This window comes from Planococcus citri, chromosome 5 (assembly GCF_950023065.1).
Source record: "Planococcus citri chromosome 5, ihPlaCitr1.1, whole genome shotgun sequence".
Taxonomy (NCBI): Eukaryota; Metazoa; Arthropoda; class Insecta; order Hemiptera; family Pseudococcidae; genus Planococcus; species Planococcus citri.
Window position 1 is genome coordinate 72,094,771 of NC_088681.1, and position 25,485 is coordinate 72,120,255.

Genomic DNA, 25,485 nt, shown 5'->3' on the forward strand with positions numbered 1-25,485 from the left:
CTAAGTTTAATCGTTTATCGTTATCCAATCCATTCCATCCCCATATTCCATTGATTACGATTAAGATTTAAGAATTACGATTTTGCATTTGGAATTTCCGATTGACGCGTGATTGACGTTTGTATGGAAAAAAGGAACGAGTTTGAGCGTGGATAAGAGATAAGGTTGCTAACTATATGTGAGAATAACAAACCCCACTTCGAGTCAGTCCGGCACACCGGCAGACGTCGCAGTGGGCACTGCTAAAACTAACAACAATAACTACAGTCTACAGTACAGAAAATACGTTCAAGTTCAAAATTTCAATTCAAGTGTTTCTCTTCTCTTTCCTCTTTCTGATTCTCATTTCGTATTTCGTCATTTCTCACTTCTCACTTCTCAGTCATGATTTGCAAGTGCGCGCGGGCTGTCGCGGTTGTGAGTGATCTGTGTTGTGTTACGCTGCCATACATTTATCGTAAATATTTACGAAACATTTGCGATTAACATGCTCGTATAGTATGTATGATGGAATCATCACGTGGACCTACTCGAAATTTAGTAAGTTTTCATAACAGTAGCCAACTTGATAATTTTATTGCTAATGCGAAAAACGAATACGTTGCGACCGACCGCGTTTGAATTTCGAAAAATATTATAATGTTAATTCTGTCGGGCGATGCATTGCTTTGTTTTGTTTTGGTTATGGTATTGTTTGATCCGCCATAATCCAGTAAGGTTCATGTCACGTACGTTGGTATCACATCAGCACAGCACAGCACATCAGCTGATGGCGATTATTTTCCGCCGCCGTAAAAAGATTAATATCACGCTATTCCGCGATCGTATTCCTATTTCCCATTTGGTCTGGGAAATTTGCAGAAAGAAAATCTTATCAAGTGGCCGAACGCCGAATGAGCGAATCACGATTACGAATTACGACTCGACTAGATAGTATTAAGAGACGAGTGAGGACTGAGGTTTGTATTCAGTAATTCAGTATTGTACTACGTGCAGAAGTGAATCGTAATCGTTATCTCCAACGATGATAATTTGGTTCAACTTTAAATACATATGTACTTATCTGCTATCAGTGCTATCTGCTTGTCGATGACTCGATGTCGATGTCGATACTGTATGCTGTATGGGATGCGCTACGGCTAGTCGGCTACGCGAGCGATAAGCGTAAGAAAAGGCATAGGTAGACTTAGGGCCGTATTCATAGACGTTACTTAAGCAATTAACACTTGGCTAAGTGGTGAATAGTGAATTTTGAAGCAATTTTTCCAGGCGTGATTGAATTTCTGAAATTTCATTTTTTATCAAATTGAGAGATTGGACCCCGAAGTAGGTATTGATTTATCATTTTAAAAATATGAAATTTTTATTCGTTCGTGAGAAAAATTGAATCAAAATTCATCACTTAGTCGAGTGTTCTTCAAGTAACGTCAATGAATTGTTGAATTCGGCCCTTACGCACTACATACTCGTATGTAGTACGAGTACATTACATACATAGACATACACATACACATACAGTGATAGATTGTACTTGTATGTAGACGTAGAGTAGGTAAGGTACTACAGACAGCCGCCGACAGGCGACAGGTACAGCCTACACTCCTACAGAATACAGATTACAGATTAGTGATTACAGATTAATTACAAAATGATGCGATGGAATTTCAAAATGCTTATTGCTTATGCGTTACGGGTTACGGGTTACGGGTTACGCCGCCGTATGCGTTAATCGTTTTACGTTCTACTCATACCACTGATGCTTCCAAGTTGTTCTCGTCTCTTCCGTTTCTTATCACTTATCAGCCATCAGCCGCTTACCAGTTACCGGTCACCGGTGTCCGCGTTAATCGCGTCTCCGATCGTCGTGTTTCGTTATTTCGCGATTCATTTAGGTACCTTTGCTAATTACCAACTTACGTGCGAGTAAATCATTCCACTCGCTCCGTCTCATCTCATCCCTCCATCTTCTCCACCGAAGTACTTCCTCTTCAATCCTCATCTGATGCTGATGCTGTGTAGTGTGTAGCCGGTAGCGTGTAATATCAATGTACAGGGTGCGCAGAAATATCGAGTACCTACTACCTACCCGTACCGCCATAAATGTTTGTTTGCTAAACGTTTCGGCTTCGGCTGGCTGCTGGCTGGTCAGTGGTCACAGTGAATGATTCGCGTTCGCGATTAATAATGATAGCGCATGATTGGTTGTTGGACTGAGGTGTTGACATTCTACCAATCGTATCAATCATATCAATCATATGCATCTATGTACTTGTACTATCTACTCGTTGTATGTATGTTATCAGGCGAAAGGTCTGCGAGGTGAGACGTGACTTGGGCTGTCCATTTTGAGAATCAAATTCAAATAAATCAGGCAATTATAGGCTAAAATGAGCCGGTACCGTACTCCCGAATGTTTATTAAAGTCGTGTCGTTAAAATTCACGAATATTATCTATGTACGATGTACGAGTACGCACATACATATGTAACGTCGAATGCACGTATCCAAGTGTAGCGGTTGCAGACTGCAGAGTGCAGACAAGGTCGAAATGAGAAATGCGAAATTTGGAAATTCCTTCTGAAATGCCAAATACTCTATCGCTTTCGCTATCCAGTCGATGATGGAAGAAAAGTAAAAAAATTGAATATATAGGTACTCGCAAGTCGCAGTCGGCTCGTCGTTAATTTGCGGTACACCAGTACACCAGTACACCTGCGGGGCTGCAGCGCTGAATGCTGACAACAACACAAACAAAATGCAAACCACGAAACGCTGATCGCGAATATCTTTACATGCGAATATAAATCTCGTACTAAAAATGTACTTACTCGTATTGTTATACGTATTAGCTACTTACGGGGTGATGGAATAAATTTCCGTCCGGCGTCCACCCATCTACTACCTAGACCTAGTACTTTCTGTTGAGATTTTGTGGGGTTGTCGGTTGTCGTTGTTGAGCGTAGTAAGTTGTGCAAGGAGCGTTGTTCAATTTGCAGAGGAGTGTGTCTGTGTGCTCGTACTGCTCGTAGTGCTCGTATAGACGTGTGCAGCTTGTGCAGGTCGCCCGAAATCACCGCATTCATTTCTTACGAGTACATTTTTGATTTTGTCGTCAATTAAACGAAAACGCTACTTTTTTGCGCATCCTATGATTTGACGGTATTCTATTCAATTCAACGGGTTTTCGTCCAATTTTAGCTGCAGCCGCAGGTAAACTGAAGTGACTGTAGTAGGTGTGTTCGGGCGACCTCTTCAAACTCTCCAAAATGATATTGTAGAGCTTCAACCCCTGAAAATGTTGTTCGGGCACCTCTTCAGACGACCATGTAGAACCTCTACAAGTTTTTTTTTCAAGAGCCCGCGCCAACCTCTTCGAAGAAAAAGTTTAAAGAGTTGTAGAGTTTATTTTCATCTCTCGGTGTGATAACGGAAAATAATTTAATTTTTGAAACACTTTAACAATTTGAGGGGAAATTTCTTGTACAAGTGAATTTTTTATATCATTTATTTTGTATGACAAACAAAAAACTATACCTACATTTTGGGACCTAGTTAGTAAAGTTCTTGAATTAACAAAAAAAAAAAAAAAAATGTATGTATCAAAATTCAAAATGTTAACGTAAGTGGAGAGTGGAGACTGGTAATGGACTGGTAACGTTACCAAATTTTTTAACAATACCAGGAAAAAACTTTAAAATATGTATGCAAAAAATCAGTACCAAAACTACTACTAATACCGAAACATTTTAAATAGCATTCCCAATTACCAATACCGCTTCCTCTGAGAAAAACTTGACAATACCAAAACCAATAGCGAAATGTTTTCCTGTTACTTCGAACTAGATACTTACTGCGAAGAAATGTGAATTTGATCTTTTTTTTTATTGGAAAAGAAAAAACTCTCTTCTTATTTTCAAGCTTTATATTGCGAAGATCTTTTCAAAAAGTACAACTTACTTTTCATCATCAGGCAAGATCCAATTATTGGACTCCTTAGTTTTGGTTCATCCTTTACCTTGTTTTTAAATATATTTTCGTGATTGTGGTGGCTGAATACCTCTTTCTTGTAGAGTGTTCAAAAATCAACTAAAATGGTTTTTCAACTCCTCGATTTTGATTTAAAGTCAACTATATAACTATACCTAAGTATATGTAATTCGTTGGTTAATTACGCGTACGCTATACCTATTTATGTAAATTTCCAAACTTTTTGCGGTGTTTTGTGTTCAGACGCAGACGATTCATTTCGGGACCGTTCCCTGACGGAGGCACCGAATGAGACCCTCTACATTTTATTCCCTCCCATTCAGTTTCAGAATTTCCTACTCCTGTTTTTTCTCACATTTGGATCCTCGAATGCTAGTTGTATACAGTATGTAATTGACTTTTGTTTTTGCCTTTTAATTAAATTTCGCAAAAAATAAGTTGAACTGGCGGAAAAAAAATTATAGGTTTTTCGGGAAGGTGACTGAAAATCGAATAAAATGACGAGTAATACGTACGTAAATGTAATACTCGCATTAAGGCTTATTAAAAAATTGATTGAAACTTTTTTTTAAAAATGTCAACGATCAATTTTTTTAAAAGTTGAATCAGAAAAAAAACACTCGCGAGGCCCGAGACAAGATGAGGCAAAGACGAACGCTTACAAAAATGTGTATTTTTGAGAAATAAAGAGTAAAAACAATGTTTTGCGGTGATCGCAGACGACAGACGAGTCGTATTTTTCGACTCCACAGCCACACCATTATTCTAGAATTTGAATAGGTAAATACCTACTACCTTCTACCTACATACGTATACGTAAAAGTAATCCAAAATTTTAATTGTGAAATAAGACGCAGGCAATCGAGGATCGAGTGAAGCGAGGGCAAAAGTAGGTGAAAATTTATGTTTAGAAAAAGTAAAAATTATAATTTGTTGTCAAGGCCCCTGCCAATGTTCACCCCCCATTTCGCGTTTGTGTTCTATTCATCCTAACTAGTGGTGCCAGTGGTGGGATATTATCAACGTATATCTATCAATGTATATATATGCGAGCGAGCCAAAATTTACTGATACTTATTTAATATCCGATGTGTAGGTATATATTTTTTTTAAATTGGTAAAAATTCTGTAAATCAACGTTGTGCGATGTTTTTTTGGTTTTTTCACACATTGTCAGGCTTTTTTTTTGGTTCTAAATATTGATTAATACGTCATTCATAACCATCGCATCGAGTAAATCATGCTTACTTTTTCACGCCATATACGCGGATGCAGAAAAATACTAAATTACAAGTATGTAACAACAAATGAGAATAAGGAATAGTTTGAAGTTGATTTTAGTTCCTCTTATCGTCAAAAATAAGCTAATTTTATGTTCTTTTTTAGCAGTCAAAAATGTTAAATACGTACAACATAAATAATATGTATTATTAGATTCAAATTTAGTCATTACTTATAGAAAACCCGTAACAGCCTGTGTATATGAGGTCCAATTCCCCAGACTGACCATTTTCGGTAGGAGGCAGAGGTTCCGGAAATAGCGCGATTCAATTTTTTAAAAAAAGTAAAGTAAAACGTGGAAAAAATTGACGAATTTAGTTCAAATTCAGCTCGATGGTGCCAAAATTGAAGTCTTTCGTAAGAACCTTCAGGGAGGGGGATTTGTCTGAAATTTATGGCTTTTGGCGAGAAAACCCGTGAAAAATGAGCTTTTTGCATTTTTGAATGCTAGGCACCTGTATAAAAATTTCTGAAAAAAAAAAAATATTTTAGCGATTGCACCTCCGAAGCGAGTTACCCTAATGGAGTTGAACAAGTACAAATGCGCATTTTACCTGCGAAAAGAATTTACTCGTAAGAAATTTTTACGAATGACCGTTGTTTCATTCGCATTTAGGGGCTCCCACTGAACATTTTTTGAAGCTCTCAGCTCCAGTCTCTCGAGGAAAGGATACGCTTCGCTTGTTTCCTCGATCAAAATAATATTTATTTTTCTCTATGTCGATTGAATTTTGAAAAACGTCCCAAAACTCAAAAAGAAATACTTATCTACGTATGTACGAGTATACCTTTATTTCTTAAATTTTGCCTATCTGAGAATTTTTAGATGCTGGTTCAGTTTTTTTGGCCTCGATCAAAATTGTTGCAATTATATCGGTGTAAAGGCACTTTCAATTATTTTTCAAAACGTGGTCTCCCACCCTAACTGCGCGAGAATTTTCAACAAGTTTGCTCAAAAAATCGCAGCTAATTTGCACTTGTTTTACTCGACCTAGAATGAAATTGTGTTTTAAGGTAATACCTACTCCGATGTTTTGTTAGCGATACTTTTATTCGACAAAAGTTTTAAAAAAATTGAAGCAAATGATGAAAATTGAAAATTAACGAAATTAGGTGTAGGTATTCAAACTCTTACGCATAGTTGATTAGCAAATAATTTCATTGTTTTTAACAAACCGAATAAAAATTTACTGAAATTGTACTTTCAAAAAATATCAGATACCTAAAAGTAGGAGTAGGTGTACGTTTTTCAATATTTCAAAGCGAGCATTGAAAAAATTTTAAAACTAAAGCGTGATTTTTTTGGTATTCCTAATATTTTTCGGATATTTTAAATTGTGTGAGATAAGTAAAAGCAAAGTGACTCGAGCAAAGCGAGGGCAAAAATTTTCAAAATTTTACGATTCAGAAGCCAAAATGTAGCGTTTTTCACGATGAAAAATAATATTACTGTACTTTGCATTTTTCAAATGCAAGTTTGTCCTTCTGACTCAAAACTCCCACGATTAAAATGTCAAAATCGCCAGATCACCCTTTATGCCTTTAAAAGGAGTGTAATTGACGTTTCTTTCAAGAATTTCTATCTGTGGTGGTTCTCTATTGATGTTTGTCAAACTTGCAGGGATGCTAGAAACTACGTATTAACAGTTATTTGTAGAAATTTGTTTGATTTTTTTCAAATGTAGAATACGCATTTTTACTTCTTCAACCCCATTTCAGTATAACAGAACTTAGCTTCAGAGGTGCAATCACCAAAATATTTTTTGAAAAAATGTTTATACAGGAGCGAGGAGCCTGACCTTGAAAGTTTTTTTTTGGTCAGACATTGTTTTTTCACGGAGATCTTCCAAGGTACAATCTGTATATTTTTGCATAAGCATCGAATTAGATCAAATACAACGCAACTGGAACTTTCATGCTTTCACTCAGCTTCGGCAGGGAACTTTTGTTGCTAAGCTTTTTTTCTTCATGTTGGTCTTTTTTTGAAGCTTTTATACGATACAATATACATACTTCTTTGTATATGTGGAATAAGCTAAGCATAGATCAAAATATCGCATGTCACAAAGTTTTGAGCTTTCACTTAGCTTTAACTGATTACTTTTAAAAGTTTTTTTCTGTCAAAAAACTGTTTTTCCGTTGAGATTTTTCAAGGTACAATATAGGTACCTATGTCTATCCACCAATACGGCATTATAGATTATTGAACTTTTTTGAGCTTACGGAGCAACTTTTTCAACTTTCAACATGAACCTGCACATCTATACACTTTGAAGTCTTGGGCCAATCACAACGCAGCATTCAGCAAGCGAAAAGTTTTGCCAAATTTCAGAAAAAAAACAACTCAATTTTATCAACTTTCAAGCTTTTGATTAGCTTTGGCCAGAAACTTGCTCAAACTTTTTTTCACCAAGAATTGTCTTTTTGCGAAGCTCTTTCAAGGTACAATATACGTACTTCATTGTATATGTCAAATAAGCCAAGTACAGTCAATACTGCATATTATCAAGTTTTGAGCTTTTGCGATCAGCTTCTGAAAGTTTTTTTCAGTCAAAAATGGTTTTTGAGGATATCTTTCACGGTAGAATGTAGGTACTTTCGTGTACCCATCAAACATGTCATAATCAATTTTGAACTTTTTATCAAGTTTTGAGCTTTTGCTGAGCTTTTACCATCAACTTTTGAAAGTTTTTTCAGTCAGAAATTGTTTTTTCGGGGAGATCTTTCAAGGTGCAATGTAGGTCTAGGTACATACTTCTGTGTACCCATCAAACATGGCATAATCAATTTTGAGCTTTTTTGAGCTTTCAGTGCAGCTTTTTGAACTTTCAACATAAACCTGCACATCTACATTTTAACCCCTTTCCATCGAGATGTCGTTCATCAAAATCAGTTTAGCCGTTGCCGAGATCTCGCTGTCACAAAAAAACGACTTAATTTTAGTATAGGTATAAGAAGATTTTAGTATATACATACATATAAGATTGTGGTGCCCTTTTGAAGTATACATAGTAGTCATTATTGTGGTGCCCGCAAGGTCTTTTTATATTAAAGGATGTAGAATCGAATGAAATGCACTCTTAAGGTGAAATTTTTTTTTGAGGTGGGCACCGCAAGTACCAAGTTTATATAGCGGGCACCACTATCGCTATGACTGAAAACCTAAACAGCACCAAAACACCTTTATCATACATATAGGTATGTTATATGTATATCGCACCTTGGGAGGACTAAGGTTACATCTCAAAAAAGTGAAATTTTACAGGAGAGTGATTTTCTTTTTTTTTTTTTTAAATTGATTCGTTATTTTGAATTCCAGAACTGAAACAAAATCTTTTCCGTTTTAGGATTTCAATTTCTGCCTTTTTCCCGCGATTTTATTTTGATAAATTGTCATTTTACATCATTTATCATCATTCATTCGGATTAAGGTAAACCCGGGTAAGATGGCCAACGGGGTAAGATGGCCAGGGGGCCATTACTCGAATATGGGACGGCGGATCGCGCTGCAAAAAATATATTTTATTCCTCATAACAAAAGAACATACCAGACATGAAAAAAATTTTCAGTACTTCATTTCTGTCTGTGTGAGAAGTGTTAATAACATTTTAAGGCTAATTTTTTTGCCAATAGAAGAATTTCGGATTTTTATTATCGTTGCCAAAACGTATTTAACGCAGTGATAAGTAAATATTTCACATATCATTCGAAACCTAGAACTCTCAGCTTCATTTTCATATAAAGTTTTAGTCATTTCAAGACTTCACAGAGTCACCAGAATCAAAAATACGTGACCGTGTCATTTGGGAAAGATGGCCAGGGGGAAGATGGCCATATGCTTTACGTGTTAAATTCACGCTGAAAATAAATTAATCGATCTAGTACATGTCTCTGTGATCGTAATACATGTCTCTGTGTTATTTTACAGCTATAAAAAAAGAAAATCCTATAAAAATAAGATAGATTTTGATAAATAGTTGGAATCTGTACCCCATTTGGGGTAAAATTTCCACCTCGCTGTAAAAATGATTAAAAATTGCAAATAAATGAACAAAATGCAAGTTTCTCAAGTTATTAAATTTAAATATAGGTAATAAAAACCCCCGAAACTTGATTTTGTTAATTTATTTGCATTTTTAATCACTTTTATGGGATGGCCATCTTACCCTGGGTGGGTTGGCCATCTTTCCCGGGTACTTTTTTGAGAGCCCAAAAATCAACTTTTCGAATTTCTTTTTTTTTTATATGAATAAGTTCACCAAACCACTTTTCAATTAAGGGAAGTTGTAGAGGGATAACTTAGGTTTATTTTAAAAAAAAAAAAGTAGAATCGGACAATTTCTGTTGACTCCAGAGCGGTTTTGGCAAAACATGGCCATCTTACCCGGGTTTACCTTATACTCGTAATAATAATTACTGGACGAATTAAGCGAAATATGCATTTTAAAAAACTAATAATTACAACATCGGATTCCCCATGTCAAAACATCCCATTTTTTAGATCCCTTGCAGGGTCCATTGGTCAATTTGGCCTTAGGCTTAAAATTGATTGAAATGGAAATCCCAAAACCTAAACTGATTCACGCTGGAACCGAAACAATTTTTTCAATCCCAAAACCGAAATCCAATTCCAAAAAGTTGCGTTTCGGTCCCACAGCTCTGCTCTCAACTCGTTAACTGAAAGAAAATTAAAGCATTGTTTCCGTTGTCGATTTCAGCCAACCACCGAGCAACTTCTTCTCATTATACAGTATGACACAAAAGTAGTGTTCGGTGGCATTTATTTCTAAGTGGAAGGAGCTAGAGAGATGAATGAAGCGGCGTTGAGTAGGAAAAAATAAGGGCTTTCAAAAGTAACCTTGAAAATTTCAGGCCCATGCACAGTGTGTCCACAAATTGAAAAACCAGTTTGGTCAAAAAATTCAAACTGGTTTTTATTGGCGCAATGTACGCGTATTCTACACACCAAGGCGACAAAAACGTGATACGAATTTTTTGAAACCGGTTCGTTAATTTGCAACCGGTTAACAAAAAATACCCAAAAGGCAAAAATTGTAGATAGAGAAAAAAGTTTGAAACAAAAGTTGTAGAGCGTGATAAATTACACAATTCTGTCTAATCACATTTTGAAACCGGTTCATTGGTCCACATTTAGCAACTGGTTTTTGACAATCACCTAAAAATTGAAGATAAAGAAAAATGCTTGAAACAAAAGTTGTAGAGCGTGAAAAATTGAACCATTTTCACTGATCAGATTTTGAAACCAGTTCATTAAATCGCAGCAAACCATCAAAAGTTACCTGATTGTAAGTTAGTCATTTTCAAAATCCGGTCATCACAAATGGTTCAATTATTCACGCTCTACAACTTTTATTTCAAGCATTTTTCTCTACCTTCAGTTTTCAGGTGATTGTCAAAAACTGGTTGCTAAAAATGCGAACCAATGTACCTGTTTCAAAATGTAATTGAACTCAATTGTTCAATTTCTCAAGCACCACAACTTTTGTTTCAAGCTTTTTTATCCATCTCCAATTTTTAGGTAATTTTGATAACTGGTTGCAATTCAATGAACTGGTTTCAAAATCCGATCAGCAAAAATGGTTCAATTTTTCACCCTCTACAACTTTTGTTTCAAGCATTTTTCTCTATCTTCAATTTTTAGGTGTTTGTCAAAAACTGTTTGCTAAATGCGAACCAATGAACCGGTTTCAAAATGTGATTAGACTGAATTGTGTAATTTTTCACGCTCTACAACTTTTGTTTCAAACTTTTTTCTCTATCTACAATTTTTGCCTTTTGGGTATTTTTTGTTAACTGGTTGCAAATTAACGAACCGGTTTCAAATAATTCGTATCACGTTTTTGTCGCCTTGGTGTGTAGAATACGCGTACATTGCGCCAATAAAAACCAGTTTGAATTTTTTGACCAAACTGGTTTTTCAATTTGTGGACACCCTGTGCGTGGCATGGGCCTGAAATTTTCAAGGTTGCTTTTGAAAGCCCTTATCTTTCCCTACTCAACGCCGCTTCATTCATCTCTCTAGCTCTTTCCACTTGCAAATAAATGCCACCGAACACTATATACTTTTGTGTCATACCTACTGTATAGTGAAGAGCACTCAGGGCAGTCAGGGCTGAATTCATAGACGTTACTTAAGGGACACTTGGCTAAGTGGTGAATTTTGATTCAATTTTTCTCTCGAACGAATAAAAATTCTTATTTATATTTTTAAAATGATAAATCAACACTTGGGAGTCCAATCTCTCAATTTATTCAAAAACAAGATATTCACCACTTAGCCAAGCGATGCCTAACCCGTAGTAAGTAAAGTCTGAATCTGGCCCTTAGTTTGTATTCGGTTATGGTTATTTCGGTTTCAGTTTTTGCTTTTGCTGATTGCCACCTTCAGTCTTACTTCAGTGTTGTGTTGTGTGTTGTATTACTTGTGTTGTACATATTTTGTTTTGGGCGGCTCCTGTGGCCTGTGGCCTGTGGCCGGCCATAACAGGCAGCCGGGCGCTCGTCTTCACTTCTTCAGTCATCCGTTTCCGTGTTTTGTTTTAGTTTCACTGTTTCTGTTCTGTTCAACTAATATGTTCTGTGTTCGTCTTGTAAGTTGTAACGTTACGTTTACGTACGCTGTACGCAGTACGCTCTATGCTCACGTAGCACTGATGATGCGTGTTGCCTATTGCCTATTGCGTATTGCGTGGTATGGTATCTGGTATTGGTGTACCTGTGCGCGCTACGCCGTCGCGCTGTGGTGCGGTGCCATGCCACTGCCATGCTAACCTCCTATCGCTGTGTCGCCCCGCGCCGCCCCACCTTCCGCTGTTCCCCAGTTCCGACCCTTCTTGTCTCGTATATTTTACCGTACACCGTACCTCATTCGAGCAATGCTGCTGCTGACGTTGCCGTTGGTGCTTGGTGAGACCGCGGCGCGGCGCGTCATCAGCTTCGGCTTGGGCTGGTTTTAGAGGTTTTAGTGTAGTAGTAGTATGTAGTGTACTCGTACTTTGCTCTGTCTCTGTTCTCGCCATACTCGCCTACTCGGTACTGTTCTGTTTCGTTTCGTTTCGTTTCGTTTCGTTTCGTTAGTTAGTTTTTTACTTTTCAGTTTTTAGTTAGTAAGTGATCATATCGCGGTGTCGTATTGTACTGTGTTGCGCTGCGCTGCGCTGTGCTGTGCTGTGCTACGATTGCGAGTCGAGTAGTTTGTTGTAATATTATATGTACTTTTACATTACAAGTTATCTTTCTTTATTTCTAACCCGACCGTTTTCTCATTTTTTTCTATCTCTCTGTTTCGCTATTTAGTTGCTATACCTACCTACTACTCGAAACTCGGAAACTCGATGCTCACTGCTCACTGCTCAGTGGTTTGAGTGGTTGATACCGCGATTGTACGACGCGACGTACGGAGCGCGTAAAGTGAATTAGTATATTTTGTGTAATATCAGTCAGTAATACCGTTACGGCGTTACCGTATACCACCTCGTACCTCGTAGATTCGATACTGTATGTGTATAGTGTATTGTATAACAACGACGATGTAGTGTCTAGTGTAGTACGAGTACCAGTACCAGCACCAGCACCAGCGATCGAGCGTCGAGTTATCGTGAAATTATTGTGGACTTGTGGTATGCACTATGCAGTGCACTGTGTTGTGATGTGTGCTAGTGCTTGTTTACTTGCGAGGTTGTAGTCGTCATCAGTGGCTCGGCGTCGTCATCGCGTTCGCGTTCGCATCCGCATCGGGCGATCGGGCATACAATTACATAGCTGGTAGTGGTTACTCTTTGAGTGAGACTGGTTGATGGACTCGTACTCGTACTCGTATTATTGTAGCGAGCGACGTTGAAACGTGCATTTTATTCCGCTTACTGTGTCTCTGGCGGCAGCTGCAGTAGCTGGTGGTCACGTTATCATAAGGATCAAGGATCGTTCGTTTACGTGCTAGCTGTAGCTGTAGCCGGTGATGGAATGCGACGCGACGTCGACATCGGATCGGCGCTGGTCAGTGCAATGTAGGTGGTCATGTACTGTACCTGTTCCTGTACCTACACCTACACCTACACCTACTGGGCATCGGCTTCGGCGGCGTGGCGTGTTGTGTTGAATTGAAACTGAAACGAGAAGTCGAGAAACGAAACACGAAGAAAGTAGCAGCAGCAGCAGGGGAAAAACGATAACGCCGAAGCGATAGCGAACGTACGATTGCCGACTGACTGACTGACTGACTGAGGTGATAAACAACGGCAAGTTGGCAACGGCTCGGCTCGGCTAGGCTGTAGACGCTTGACGCTTGGCGCTTGGCGCTTGGCGCTTGGAACGGTGTTAGGTTGTGCCGCTGGGCGCAGTAAGCGTTTTTTTTTTCATTTGCTACAAATCTCGAGCGTCATCATCATGTCGAAATTCGATTCGATTTCGAGCGGCAGCCGTCGTCCGCGAGGACGGCCTCGCAAAAACGACGGACCGGAGTCTTCTTCTTCCAACGATGAAAAGCTCATTAGTCGCAAAGAAAGCTCGAAAGCGTCTTCGTCGCGAGACGAAAGATTTAATAGACACGCGGTGAGTGTGCTGTCTTGTTTGTTTGTTTGTTCATTAATAAACTCGTACCGTATTACCTATCTATTTGAGACCACCTCATGTGTTAGAATGGACAAGTATTAGAATGGTCAAGTGGTAGAAAAAGAGGGGAAAAAAGGGAAAAATATTTTTGTTGCCAACCCACTTTGTTTGGAGAAGAAAATTTTGTAAATTAAAATGAAAAGTAAAGCCCAAGTATTAGAATGGTCAAGTTGTAGAATAGTCAAGTATTAGAATGGACAAGTGTTAGAAAATACAAATATCAGCATGGACTCGGAGAATGTGAGAATTAGGCGAGGCGAAGCCGAGCCGTTTAAAATTTATATTTCATTCAATGAGCATTACTCCCCTTGGTGAGTTCAGACGGAGGCTGGACATTACCGTGTATGTAGACAGTACCTGCGGTAGTTTCTAAAAAAACTGTACTCACCGAGGCCGAAGGCCGAGGGAAGTTAACAGACATAGTATGAACAACAAAGCGACCCGCGCAACCGAGGCGAAGCCGAGGTGAGCGGACACAACGCCCCCCAACCCTGAAAACGGCTACCCTTGTACCCTATTGTCCAAAAAAGTAGTAAGTCTAAGTACCACTTCCTCATCCTCTTATAACAGATTGCTCTTTTCCCCTTATTTTTCAAATACTTGACCATTCTAATACTTGACTATTCTACAACTTGACCATTCTAATACTTGGGCTTTACTTTTCATTTTAATTATTTTACAAAATTTTCTTCTCCAAACAAAGTGGGTTGGCAACAAAAATATTTTTCCCTTTTTTCCCCTCTTTTTCTACAACTTGACCATTCTAATACTTGGCCATTCTAACACAAGAGGTGGTACCTATTTTCGTTTCCAAGTTCGCTTTTTAAAAAAATCGTCTCACCCTCGAACCAGGCAGGAACCACAGCTATCCAATTAGAAGATGGGAAAATCAGGGAGGAAAACAAGAAAGAATGGGGGGGGGGAGGAGGAGGTTTAAAATAAAGTATCATTATAAAAGTCACCTGGCGAACTGGCGAGCCATAGATCACTGTTATTAGTTTTGAAATCATGTAGATCGTATGTAGCGAAGTAGCGATATATCAATAATCAATAGGTACTAGGTACTCGTGGGTCTGGCGCTGGGTAGGTATAGGTACTAGGTATACATAGATAGGTATTAGGTACTACCTGATGTATGTAGTTTTCACAAGATGGACTTTTGAAGGTGTTTAAGAATGGCGATTAAATTTCACGTTGCGCTAATGCGCTTAAGTACCTCTACTTTATTACCTACTCGTAATTTTATTGTACCTAGACCTACATAGTCATGTAGTGTTGGTGTCGGTGTCGAGTGGACACTGGACACTGGACAGTAGATGAGTAGACGAGTAGACGGACACGCGATCTAACCTGCGCGACGTGTATGTTTTGTGTTTTTTCAGCGAGCTCGTAAAGAAAGAAAATTGTACTCGGATGAATGGGCTTTGGGTGATGATGACGATATGGACGGCGGCAACATCAGCGTATTCAGCATTACGGATAAGGTCGAAGCGCCCCGATTTTCCCAAAACTTTGTCAAAGAAATGAACGGAGCAGGTAAGGGTCAAGATTTACCGCATTACCAGTAGGTACTTACCGAATACGAATACGAATACGAGTACGAGTATTTGTACGCGTAGGTAGTAGGTACTAGGTACCACCTACAGGGTGCGCAGAAATACCATATCGAGTACCCCAAAAAAGGTTTTTGCTCAACGTTTCGGCTGCTCGTGGTCACAGTGCAATGATTCGAGTAATAATACTATCTCAAATATTACGGATTAGCGCGCAATTGGTCGTTGGATTGGGACTGGGGTGATATAACAGGATTCCGCCAATCGAAGGTAAGTATTTTCTTCGGGGTACTGGATATTTTTGCGCACCCGGTGGAGTGTGGAGTCTGGACACTAGATCGGCCTGTGCCTTTGTACTATGTAGGTATAGGCTATAGGCTTACGAATAGTTGCACGCAAATTGCTTGAAATGTTAGAAAACAAGACGTTCAACTGCGCGCTGGTAATTGTTGAGGTACAAACGAACAAACAAATGCATTCGCATTATACTCGTAGGCCTGTATCGGAGTCGGAGAAATTCGTTCAACGACAAATTAGGGGTATAGGTAAAGTAAAGACCGATAAAATAACGCCGCCCTGTATGAGGAGTAGAGCAGCGCGTTTAAATTTTCGAGGTTACAGGCCGAATCTGCTGTCTAGGTACTCGCTATTAAATTGTCAATGTGTATTTTGTTTTGTAAGAGATATTTATTCGAATACCTATTGCCTATTACCTATACTATTATTTATACTCCGGGCGAGTGCGAGTGCGACTGCCTGGCTATCCGAGTTGGCTGTTGAGCTAATGAGCATGGCCAAGCCCGATATGCGCTTACTACTCGTACTATGTAATGTACGTAAACGTACAAATATGTACACTGTATACGTGTATACGTATACGTATAGGTACTAGGTAAGGTAGCTAGAGGTACCGGCACCGGCACCACCGGCACGGCTACATACGCGGTACGGATAGTGTTAGAAATCAAAAAAACGAGTCTAATTCGCTTTCGATTTGTTTTGTTTTGTTTCAGACTTCAATCTGGCTTACCTGCAAAGATACGGTTTCAACACTCCGATTCTGTTCAAAGAGAAAACCGGTTTAGGGTTGCAGGTTCCTAGTTCAACTTTTACTATAAACGATGTGCGAACCTGCGTAGGTAAAGTATTCTCATTTGTTATTTGTTGCGATGTGATTGTCGTGATGATACGAGTGTGTAACTAAACTATGAATGTGCCACTGTGCCAGCTACCCCTCGGGGTTCCTCGCTTATTCCCCATTTTCAGTTTTTTCTTCTTCTTCTTCTTCTTCTTCTTATCAAAGTATCGCGCAGTTATTTCTATCGGTTATTTGATAAACAGCAGAAAAAATGCACTCCAACTCCGCCGACCACGAGTTACGCGTCTTTTCGTTAAAAAAGGAAAAAAAATGAAATAATTTCAAAATCCGTGTGAGTGAGAGCGAGAGCTCGCTGTCGCTATCGCTATTAATCGGACAGCGGACACCCTGTACCTAAAGTGGTACGTGATATGACAGCATGTACTTGGTACATATACAGATACACAATTGTACCCCTGAATGAAAAAGTTTTCTGTTGAATGTTGCGGTTGGTCACGGTCACGGTCACAGTCACAGTGAATGATACTCGTAAGAGTAATAAGATGCGTATGATTGGTGGAATGTTATCTCTCCAGTCCGGCCAACAACCAATCATGTGCTATCATTATTAGGCCTGCTCGTATCATTCACTGTGACCAACCAAAGTATTTTAGTAGAAAACTTTTTTAGGGGTGCTCGATATTTCTGGGCACCCTGTACCTATACCTACCTAGTACATACCTACACATGCAGCAAGTATGCTGAGATATGTAGATGCGAGTGCGAGTGCCTAGATGTAGAGTGTAGACCTATACGAGTATTGCCCAAATTCATTATTTTTGCTTGAATTGTTTTTGCACTTACACGCTGTCGCTACAATACCTACTACGATGTACATACGAGTACACAGTACACGTAAAACGAGTGAAAAAAATTACATGCTTTTTAATGACCGTGAAAAATGTGCGAATTGGGGTGTGCTGTTCCGCTGAACGAGTGAATACGAATCCAAAGTGCGATAAAGTTGGTGAGAAATGGTCCATTTTTACGATTCGCCGAGCTTCTAATATCGTATCATCGGTAGAGGGCTAAAAATGGTCTTTAGTTTTGAACTCGATGTGTCAGGCTCTCAGGCTCAGTCAGGTAGGTTCGGAAACTCGAACCGCAACAGGCTCAACTTTTTATTGTTTGTGGGAGGGGGAGGCGGCGGCGGCGGCGGCGGCGGCGGCTCTGATTCGATTCAAACTTCCTCGCCAATCTTGGTCAAAATTCAGGATATGTTTGTTCGCTCGCTCGCTTTTTTTGATCGACTCGAATGTGTATGCAATATGCATGCGTGTTCACTGTTCATCGTTCATGTGCACCGAATGCGCAAAACGTGCCGTGGCCGTGGCCGTGGCAGTGTTGTATTCGTTAATATTACCGTATTATCCGTAATTTTATTTATTTGCAGGCTCTCGTCGTGTTCTCGATGTTATGGATGTAGCTACTCAGAAAAATTTCGAAATGACGATGAAAGAATGGCAAAAATATTACGACGATCCGCATAAAGATAAATTACTGAACGTTATTTCTTTGGAATTTAGTCACACTCGGTTGGAGAATTATATCAGAAGACCGTACATTGTTAGTTATTTTCGTTTACCTATTAGTACATACATAAATTAGATGTTTTTACTGGCGAGTTGCGACTGCGACTGCGACTGCGACTGCGACGAGGACCAATCACGAGTCACCATATTGGCACGGTGTGGTCGTAGTCGTAGTCGTAGTCGTAGTTGTGGCTTTTCGTTAGCAGTAGCAGTAGCGGTATCGTCTAACGTAACGTCGCCAGTACAAATATTATGTCGAAGCTTATTGTTACGTATTACTTAGGTCATGTTTGTTTTGTTCGTGTAGGTAAGATTGATCGATTGGGTGGACTGCGTTTGGCCGCGCCATCTGAAAGATGCTCAGAAAGAATCGACGAATGCTCTCGACGAAATGATGTATCCGAAAGTTCAGAAATATTGTTTAATGTCTGTCAAAGGGTGTTACACGGATTTCCATATAGATTTTGGCGGCACCTCGGTGTGGTATCACATTTTAAAGGGAGGAAAGGTTGGTTGGTTGCCATATAATTATGGACAGTTGGACACGGACATTGGCTTATGGTGTCATCGGTGTCATCGTATTCATCGTATTCGCTTGTTGGCAGGTTTTCTGGCTCATCCCTCCGACTGAACATAATATTCAGCTGTACGAACAGTGGGTGCTGTCTGGAAAGCAAGGCGACATATTCTTCGGCGATACGGTGGAAAAATGCGGTCGAGTCATTTTGACCGAAGGCAATACTTTTTTCATTCCTACAGGATGGATACACGCCGTCTATACGTTGAAAGACTCGCTAGTTTTTGGCGGCAATTTTTTACACTCGTTCGGAATCGAAAAACAGTTGCGCATCGCTCAAGTCGAAGATGCCACCAAAGTACGTATACGTTTTCGTTTTCGTTTTCGTTTTCGTCCTCGTCCTCGTCTACGTCTACCTAGGTGTAATAACCGTCTGCGTCTACCCGTCTATTCTACTCGTATTCATCAGCTATCTCGCTGCGTTCAGCACTGCGTTGCGTTGCGTTCGTCGCTGTTGGTTTAAAATGGGCTGTATTAGGCCCGCTATTGGCCGTTCGGCTTTTTTAATCATGTACGAGTATTAGTGTCGAAGCCTATTCATTTTCTCATTGTTGTTGTTGACGACTCGTCGTCGTCTGTTTCACTGCAAAACGTTATATTCTAATTACATATTTATGTGTTGGTTTTCAAGGTTCCGCATAAGTTTCGTTACCCTTATTTTACCGAAATGTTGTGGTACGTTTTGGAGAGATACGTTTACTGTTTGTTGGGCAAATCCCATTTGAAAGAAAGAAACGGAACGATTTACGATAATCGAGAAAATGTCAAACCGAACGAGCACGTTCATTTGACGCCTCAGGTAATGCGTAGCTCTAGCTATACTCCATAGACATACCTACTCGTAAGTTACCGTACCGTAGCGTAGCGCGCTACATTGTCACCTATGTATTGGTTTTTCAATTCTCAGGAACTGCACGGGTTGAAGGCGATAATTAAATACGTTTACACGTTGCCGTCTAACAAGAAGAACGTTCCGGAACTGATTAGCGATCCCATACTTTTAATCAAGGATGTTCGTACTTTAATCGAATTGCATTGCCACGATAGTCCCGATCAATCGGTTACCGGCCGTCCCGTTCTACCGCCGCAGGTGCGTTTTCTAATGGTCTCGCCATTTTTCTTTACCTCTTTACTTACCCACGTTACGTATCTCTATCTGTTGCGTTTGTATTCGCAGGAAAAACCGAGGAAATCGCACAAAAGCGAGGAAGACGAATCGAAAGTGAAATCAGTTAAACACACTCATCATTCTAAAGCAAATCTCAACTTTCCTCGACGACGGCGGACACGATGCAAGAACTGCCAGGCTTGTAAGCAGGCCGATTGCGGCGAGTGCGCTTTTTGTCACGATATGGTCAAATTTGGCGGCCCTGGAAAAGCTAAGCAAACCTGCGTTATGCGACAATGTCTGCAAGTAAGTCTGCGACTGCGTAAAATTAGGCGTACCTTACTTATGTAATGTACGTAGGTAGGTAGGTAACTCTAACTATAGGTATTCGGTGTCTGGTGTCGGGTATGTCGGGTATATCGGGTATCGGGTGTATTTTGGTTCAGCTAGCTAGAGGTATCGTATGTGCGTGCGTGTGTGTGTGCGTGTGTCATCGTGTTGCGTTGCGTCGCGTCGTCGTGACTAGTAAGAAAAAACAAGCTAACATAACCGTAACATACTCCTACCTATCTAGCTAAAGCGGGAAAAACGCGTGCGATTTCAGCCCATGTTACCGGTAACCGCTGCTTGTATTATCTGTTCGCTGGACGGATGGGGCCAGCAAATTGTCGTGCCGATCCAAAAATCCAGCAAATTAACGCCCAGCAGTCTGATGGAATGCAGCGTATGCTACGAAATCCTGCATCCGGATTGTATTGCCAAAATGGTAAGTAACGCGCGGCTGCGCTAAAGTGTCGCTATTGCTATTGCTACCGCTACCGCGAACGCTAACGCTACTACGTACAACTGCAACTACGCCTTCGGTTTTGTTCATATACCACCCCGTATTTGTACATATTTTATTTTTTGGTGGCCAAATCGCAAATGTTTCGATTCGAGAATCGCTATAATTACGAATCGTGTACGATAAAAATTGAAGATTCGAATCGTACCCGCTTGAGAACCGCTTCTTTTAGAACGAAAAATTCATCTAAAACTTTTCGGCTGAATTTCATCCGTACCGGATGTAAAAATTCATCCTGAAAAAAATTAAAAAAACAAACAAAAACGCAAATACATACGCAAAAATTAGCCGAGTACCGAGTCTGAAATGGTCTCTTCTTTTGGTTCTTGAGCGATTAATCATTGGAAAACACACGATGGAAATACCTAATGTACGTATCTACTGTTGTCAATTTTATTTACAAAAATATAATTCGATAAATTCGCGCATAATTTTGATACGCGTACTGCGTAGGCGTAAATCACCACAAATCACGAATCGAGCTAACAAGTTGAGAACATTTCGATTCGAGTTGTAGCGTGCGTTGTACGAGTATGTACTTTTACGGTGATGGCCGATAGGATAGGTAGATTGGTGGTAGTTGGTACAAATACGTGCATTGCTCGAGTTATCTCAACAGCAGCCATGTTTGCGTTTGTTTGCTTGACGCAGATTCCAGATATCGAAGGAGTTGTTAACGAAGATTTGCCCAACAGTTGGGAATGTCCGAAATGTTGCAAGACAGGAAAAAACTTGGAATACAAGGTAAGGCGCGAGTTATGTATTTTTTTTGTAGTTGAAAAACCTGGCGAAAATAATGTACTACAAAACAAACAAGCAAACCTTCCGACCTACCTACCTACCTACCTACCTACCTGCCTACTAATTATCACATTCTACTTTTGCAGCCGAGGCATTTCAGAGCTAGACACAAGTCGTCCGATTTGAGACGTATGTCGGTAAGTACCAGCGGCGACGACGGCGTTATCGTAGCGTGTCGCGTCCATCCGCGCCTTTATCGTACATAACGTACTCGTATGTAGTATTAATTTTTTGCACCGCGCTGTTGCAGGAGGATTCAGACTATTCCGATTCCGAGGGTAACGATACCAAAGGGCCTTCGTTGTCATCGTCCGTTCCTAGTTACAGTCAGACTAAGAAACGTAAAACCGATTCGAGCGAACAAGCGAAAAATAATATTTTGAACGCGGTAAGTACCTATCGTTTCCGTGTCAACGACGACGCGACGTAGCGGCTTGCGGTACGAGAAAAGCGCCATATTTCAACCGAATTTTCGACATTTTTTACAGCGCCTTAACGAAGATAACGTCAACAGATGCGACGAAGGTGGTTCCATCACCGCGGCAACTTGTTCAGCGGCGGCGACGACGACGACGACGACCACCACCACGACCACCACCACCACCGCCACCACCACGCCATCGCCGCCATCACGCGCTTCGGCATCATTGTCATCGTCAACGTCATCATCATCGGTAGCGGCGGCGGCTTCTACGGCGGTAGCGACTTGTACGGTTTCTTCGCCGTCCGCCACAATCGCAACGTCAACCTCTGCAGCAGCAACAACAACAGCAGCATCGGCCACGACTACGACGACGGCGACGACGACGATGCCGGCGACTGCGGAACCTCCTCGTAAATTGGCTCTACGAACGCAGTTGGCCAACCAGTTGACCGGCAATTCGATGAAATCGCTGAAACGTCCTCTGTATCCGGTTCGGCCGGCTCCGGTTGCGAATAAAATGACGAGCGCCGAGTGCAGCGCGTTGCCGTCGTACATGACGCAATCGGCGCTGCTGTTGGTGTTCAAATGGTTGACGCCGAACGAGTTGGCCAAATGCGCGCTCGTCTGCAAAGCCTGGTCCTCGGTCAGCGTCGACTCGTCGCTGTGGAAGCGCATGGACGTGACCAGCAAACGTTTGACGGCGTCTTGTCTGGCCGGCGTCGCCAGACGACAGCCCGAAAGCCTGGTCATGGATTGGACGGCGATCGCGAAACGCCAGCTCGAGTGGCTGATCGCGCGACTTCCGCAACTCAAAGAACTCTCGCTGCAGGGCTGCTCGTGGACCGGCGTCGCCGCGCTCCGCACCTGCAACTGTCCGCCGCTCACGTCGCTCGACCTGAGCTTCGTTACCGGCATGAACGACGCGTCGCTGCGCGACATACTGTCGCCGCCCAAAGACACCAGGCCCGGTCTCATCGACACCAAGTCGCGTCTGCGCCACCTGCGTACCTTGAAGCTGGCCGGCTGCGAAATATCGGACGTCTCTTTGCGCTACATCGTGCAGAACACTCCGCAGCTGTCCGCTCTCGATTTGTCGCAGTGTATTCGTCTGACCGACGCCGGCGTCGCGCAACTCACCGCCGCGCCCGCCACCACCTTGACCACGTTGACGTGGCTCGATTTGTCCGGCTGCTCGGCCGTTACGGACGCGTCTCTCGACCATCTCTCCAAGTGTACCGCCATCAAGCATCTGGATCTGCGACACACCACCCAGGTTACCACCAACGCCGTCAATAAATTCCTAACCAACAACGAGCGCTTGCACATGGTCGAGGATCGATTGTTGGTCGCTAAAACGTCGTCGTAGCCGTAGCCGTAGCCGTAGCCGTGCCAACACTTTTTCAATGGTTAGGCGCGCTTCCGCTTCCCTTTGTGTCCGTTGTTCTTCTACATCTACATCTACATCTACATCTACATCTACACTATACGCGACTCTACTAGCCATTCGATACTACGTATTGTCGTCGCATTACCTCCCCTCTCCCTTCCCTCCTCGCCTTATTGAGAGATGATTTTTGCTAGTCGTCGTACGCGGTGCTCTTTTACCTGTAAACTTATCGATGAAGGATGCGGCCGCCGTGCGGCTGTGGCCGTGAATTTGGCCGGGAAGCCGAATCCAGCCATTATGAAAATTACCGATCTACCAGCGCGTTTTATACGGTCCAGCGTTTCCTTTCACGATAAGTACACACGAGCACGACGTACGTTTGTTTTATTATTTATTTATGTATTACCTACCTACCTACCTACCTACCTACGTTGAATATGTATGTAAATATATTCGGTATCTACTTTTTAAACTGTAAATTATGAATTTTAAAGTTTTAAAAAAACAAAATACCAAAAAAAAAAAAACACAACCGAATACCGTGTAAATTGACGCCTGCGCTGCCTCGTGTTGGCGGATTTTTATTTAAATTTTTACGAACCCGTTTCTTACTTTTAATACATTTCGTTTCGTTGCGCTCCGGTAACGTTTCTCTTTTTCTTTTTTTTTTTACGTGTACCTATTTTAGATTTTGTCATTACGTTTTTATATAAAAAGAAAAAAAGAAAAAAAATCGACTCGAATTGCGCGCTGCTGTCCGCGCAATTGTCCGAGTGAGAAGGCGAAAGCCATTCTATCACGTGTAATTCTATTTTTCGTGCGTTCGTTTTTTACTCTTTCATTTCTCTTTGTATTGTACCTATGTGTTTTTTTCTTAAAATTCATTCGTGCATAATGAAGTAAAATGCTGTGTTCGTTTTTTGTATCGATTATTATTTTTTCCTTTTCCTTTTTTCGAATAGGCCTACCTAGTTCGTAATTTCAGTTTTTCATCAGCGACGACTGTAGCGCCAAGCGAGCTTGCTGCGAATGCTCGTAAAACACTCGACGAATCGCTACAGAAAGAAATGAACTGATAAGTGAAAATCCACCGAGTATGCGATACATGTGCATCCTAGGTCATAGGTGATTGAAACAATCTATTCTACACCGACTATGATGTACTATGTACTCGTTGTCGTACCTGGACCTGGACCAATATTGCAACGTTTGACATTTCCAACTTGCGTTAAGAGCTTTAAATAATATTCTCAGTGTGCTATATACTGCTATTAAAGTCCTGCTATGCTATAACCAAAGGCAAAAACCCAAACAATAAGCTTGTTTTGTTGGGTACCTAGACCGAAGCTAACATTGCAATTGCATAGATCTCCCATCAAAACTCAAAAGTTGAATGAAAGTGTGACGTGAGGTGACTTCATCTGTGTTCCGGTTATTCTTTGTTGCGTTTCAGATTCGGTTCGGTGCAGCTGTACCCCGTAATCGCTTCGTTGCGGCACGGGCATTCGTTTCCGGTTTCGGTTTCGGATGCTCTGTACATTACCGTATTCTAAGCGTAATTACGTTTTGTAGTTTTATACAGCTCTGTTACTCATTTTTTCTGCTCTTTTTACACTACCTAAGATTCCTAAGAAGGAATAGTAAAAAGGAGTAACTTTGTCGTTCCCTGATAACAAAACTCACAATTTTTTCACTTTATTCGAAATGAGAGCTGAAAAAAACGAGATATATAAAGTCAAATTTCTGCTCGGAGTCGGAGTCAGGGATCGCGGAGGGGGGGGGGGGTCTAGTGCCTCCACCTCCAGCTCCCGCTCCCAAAATTTTTAAAAAAATACCTCCGGCTCCGGCTCCAGCTCCGGAGATTTTTCATGAGTACCTCCACCTCCACCTCCGGCTCCACTTGAAAAATTTCAAGTACCTCTTGCTCCGGCTCCGGCTCCCGGAGCAAGGCCCAAAAAAGCCTAAAAAGGGTACCCTCCGGGGGGCTCCTGCCCTCCAGCTCCGCCTCCGGTGGTCAAGGAGGGGGGGTTTCGAGCCTTCCCCTCTGGCTATTTGAAAAAAAATACCTCCGGCTCCAGCTCCGGCTCCGGTTTTTTTTTGTAAGTGCCTCCGCCTCCACCTCCGGCTCCAGTAAAAAATTTCAAGTACCTCTTGCTCCGGCTCCTGCTCCCGGAGCAAGGCAAAAAAAGGGTACCCTCCGGGGGCCTCCGGGCCTCCACCT

General features: G+C 41.2%; 1 protein-coding gene across 5 annotated transcripts; it reads left to right on the forward strand.

The window, feature by feature from the left end:
- Positions 1–260: 260 nt before the first annotated feature.
- Kdm2 (Lysine demethylase 2) lies at positions 261–24,189 on the forward strand. Of its 5 annotated transcripts, none has more exons than XM_065365183.1 (14): positions 12,237–13,840; positions 15,283–15,436; positions 16,467–16,592; positions 17,985–18,157; positions 18,431–18,631; positions 18,729–18,998; positions 19,332–19,499; positions 19,608–19,790; positions 19,878–20,114; positions 20,383–20,574; positions 21,304–21,396; positions 21,540–21,590; positions 21,704–21,841; positions 21,942–24,189. In XM_065365183.1, the coding sequence occupies exons 1-14, from the start codon at positions 13,676–13,678 to the stop codon at positions 23,241–23,243; spliced, it is 3,453 nt and encodes a 1,150-aa protein (XP_065221255.1). In that variant the 5' UTR covers positions 12,237–13,675; the 3' UTR covers positions 23,244–24,189. The 5 variants fall into 5 exon arrangements, with proteins under 5 accessions (XP_065221257.1, XP_065221254.1, XP_065221255.1 ...); XM_065365184.1 differs by having other exon boundaries at positions 12,241–13,840; positions 20,413–20,574; XM_065365185.1 differs by lacking the exon at positions 12,237–13,840 and adding an exon at positions 261–540 and having other exon boundaries at positions 19,608–20,114; positions 20,413–20,574.
- The last annotated feature ends 1,296 nt before the right edge of the window (positions 24,190–25,485 follow it).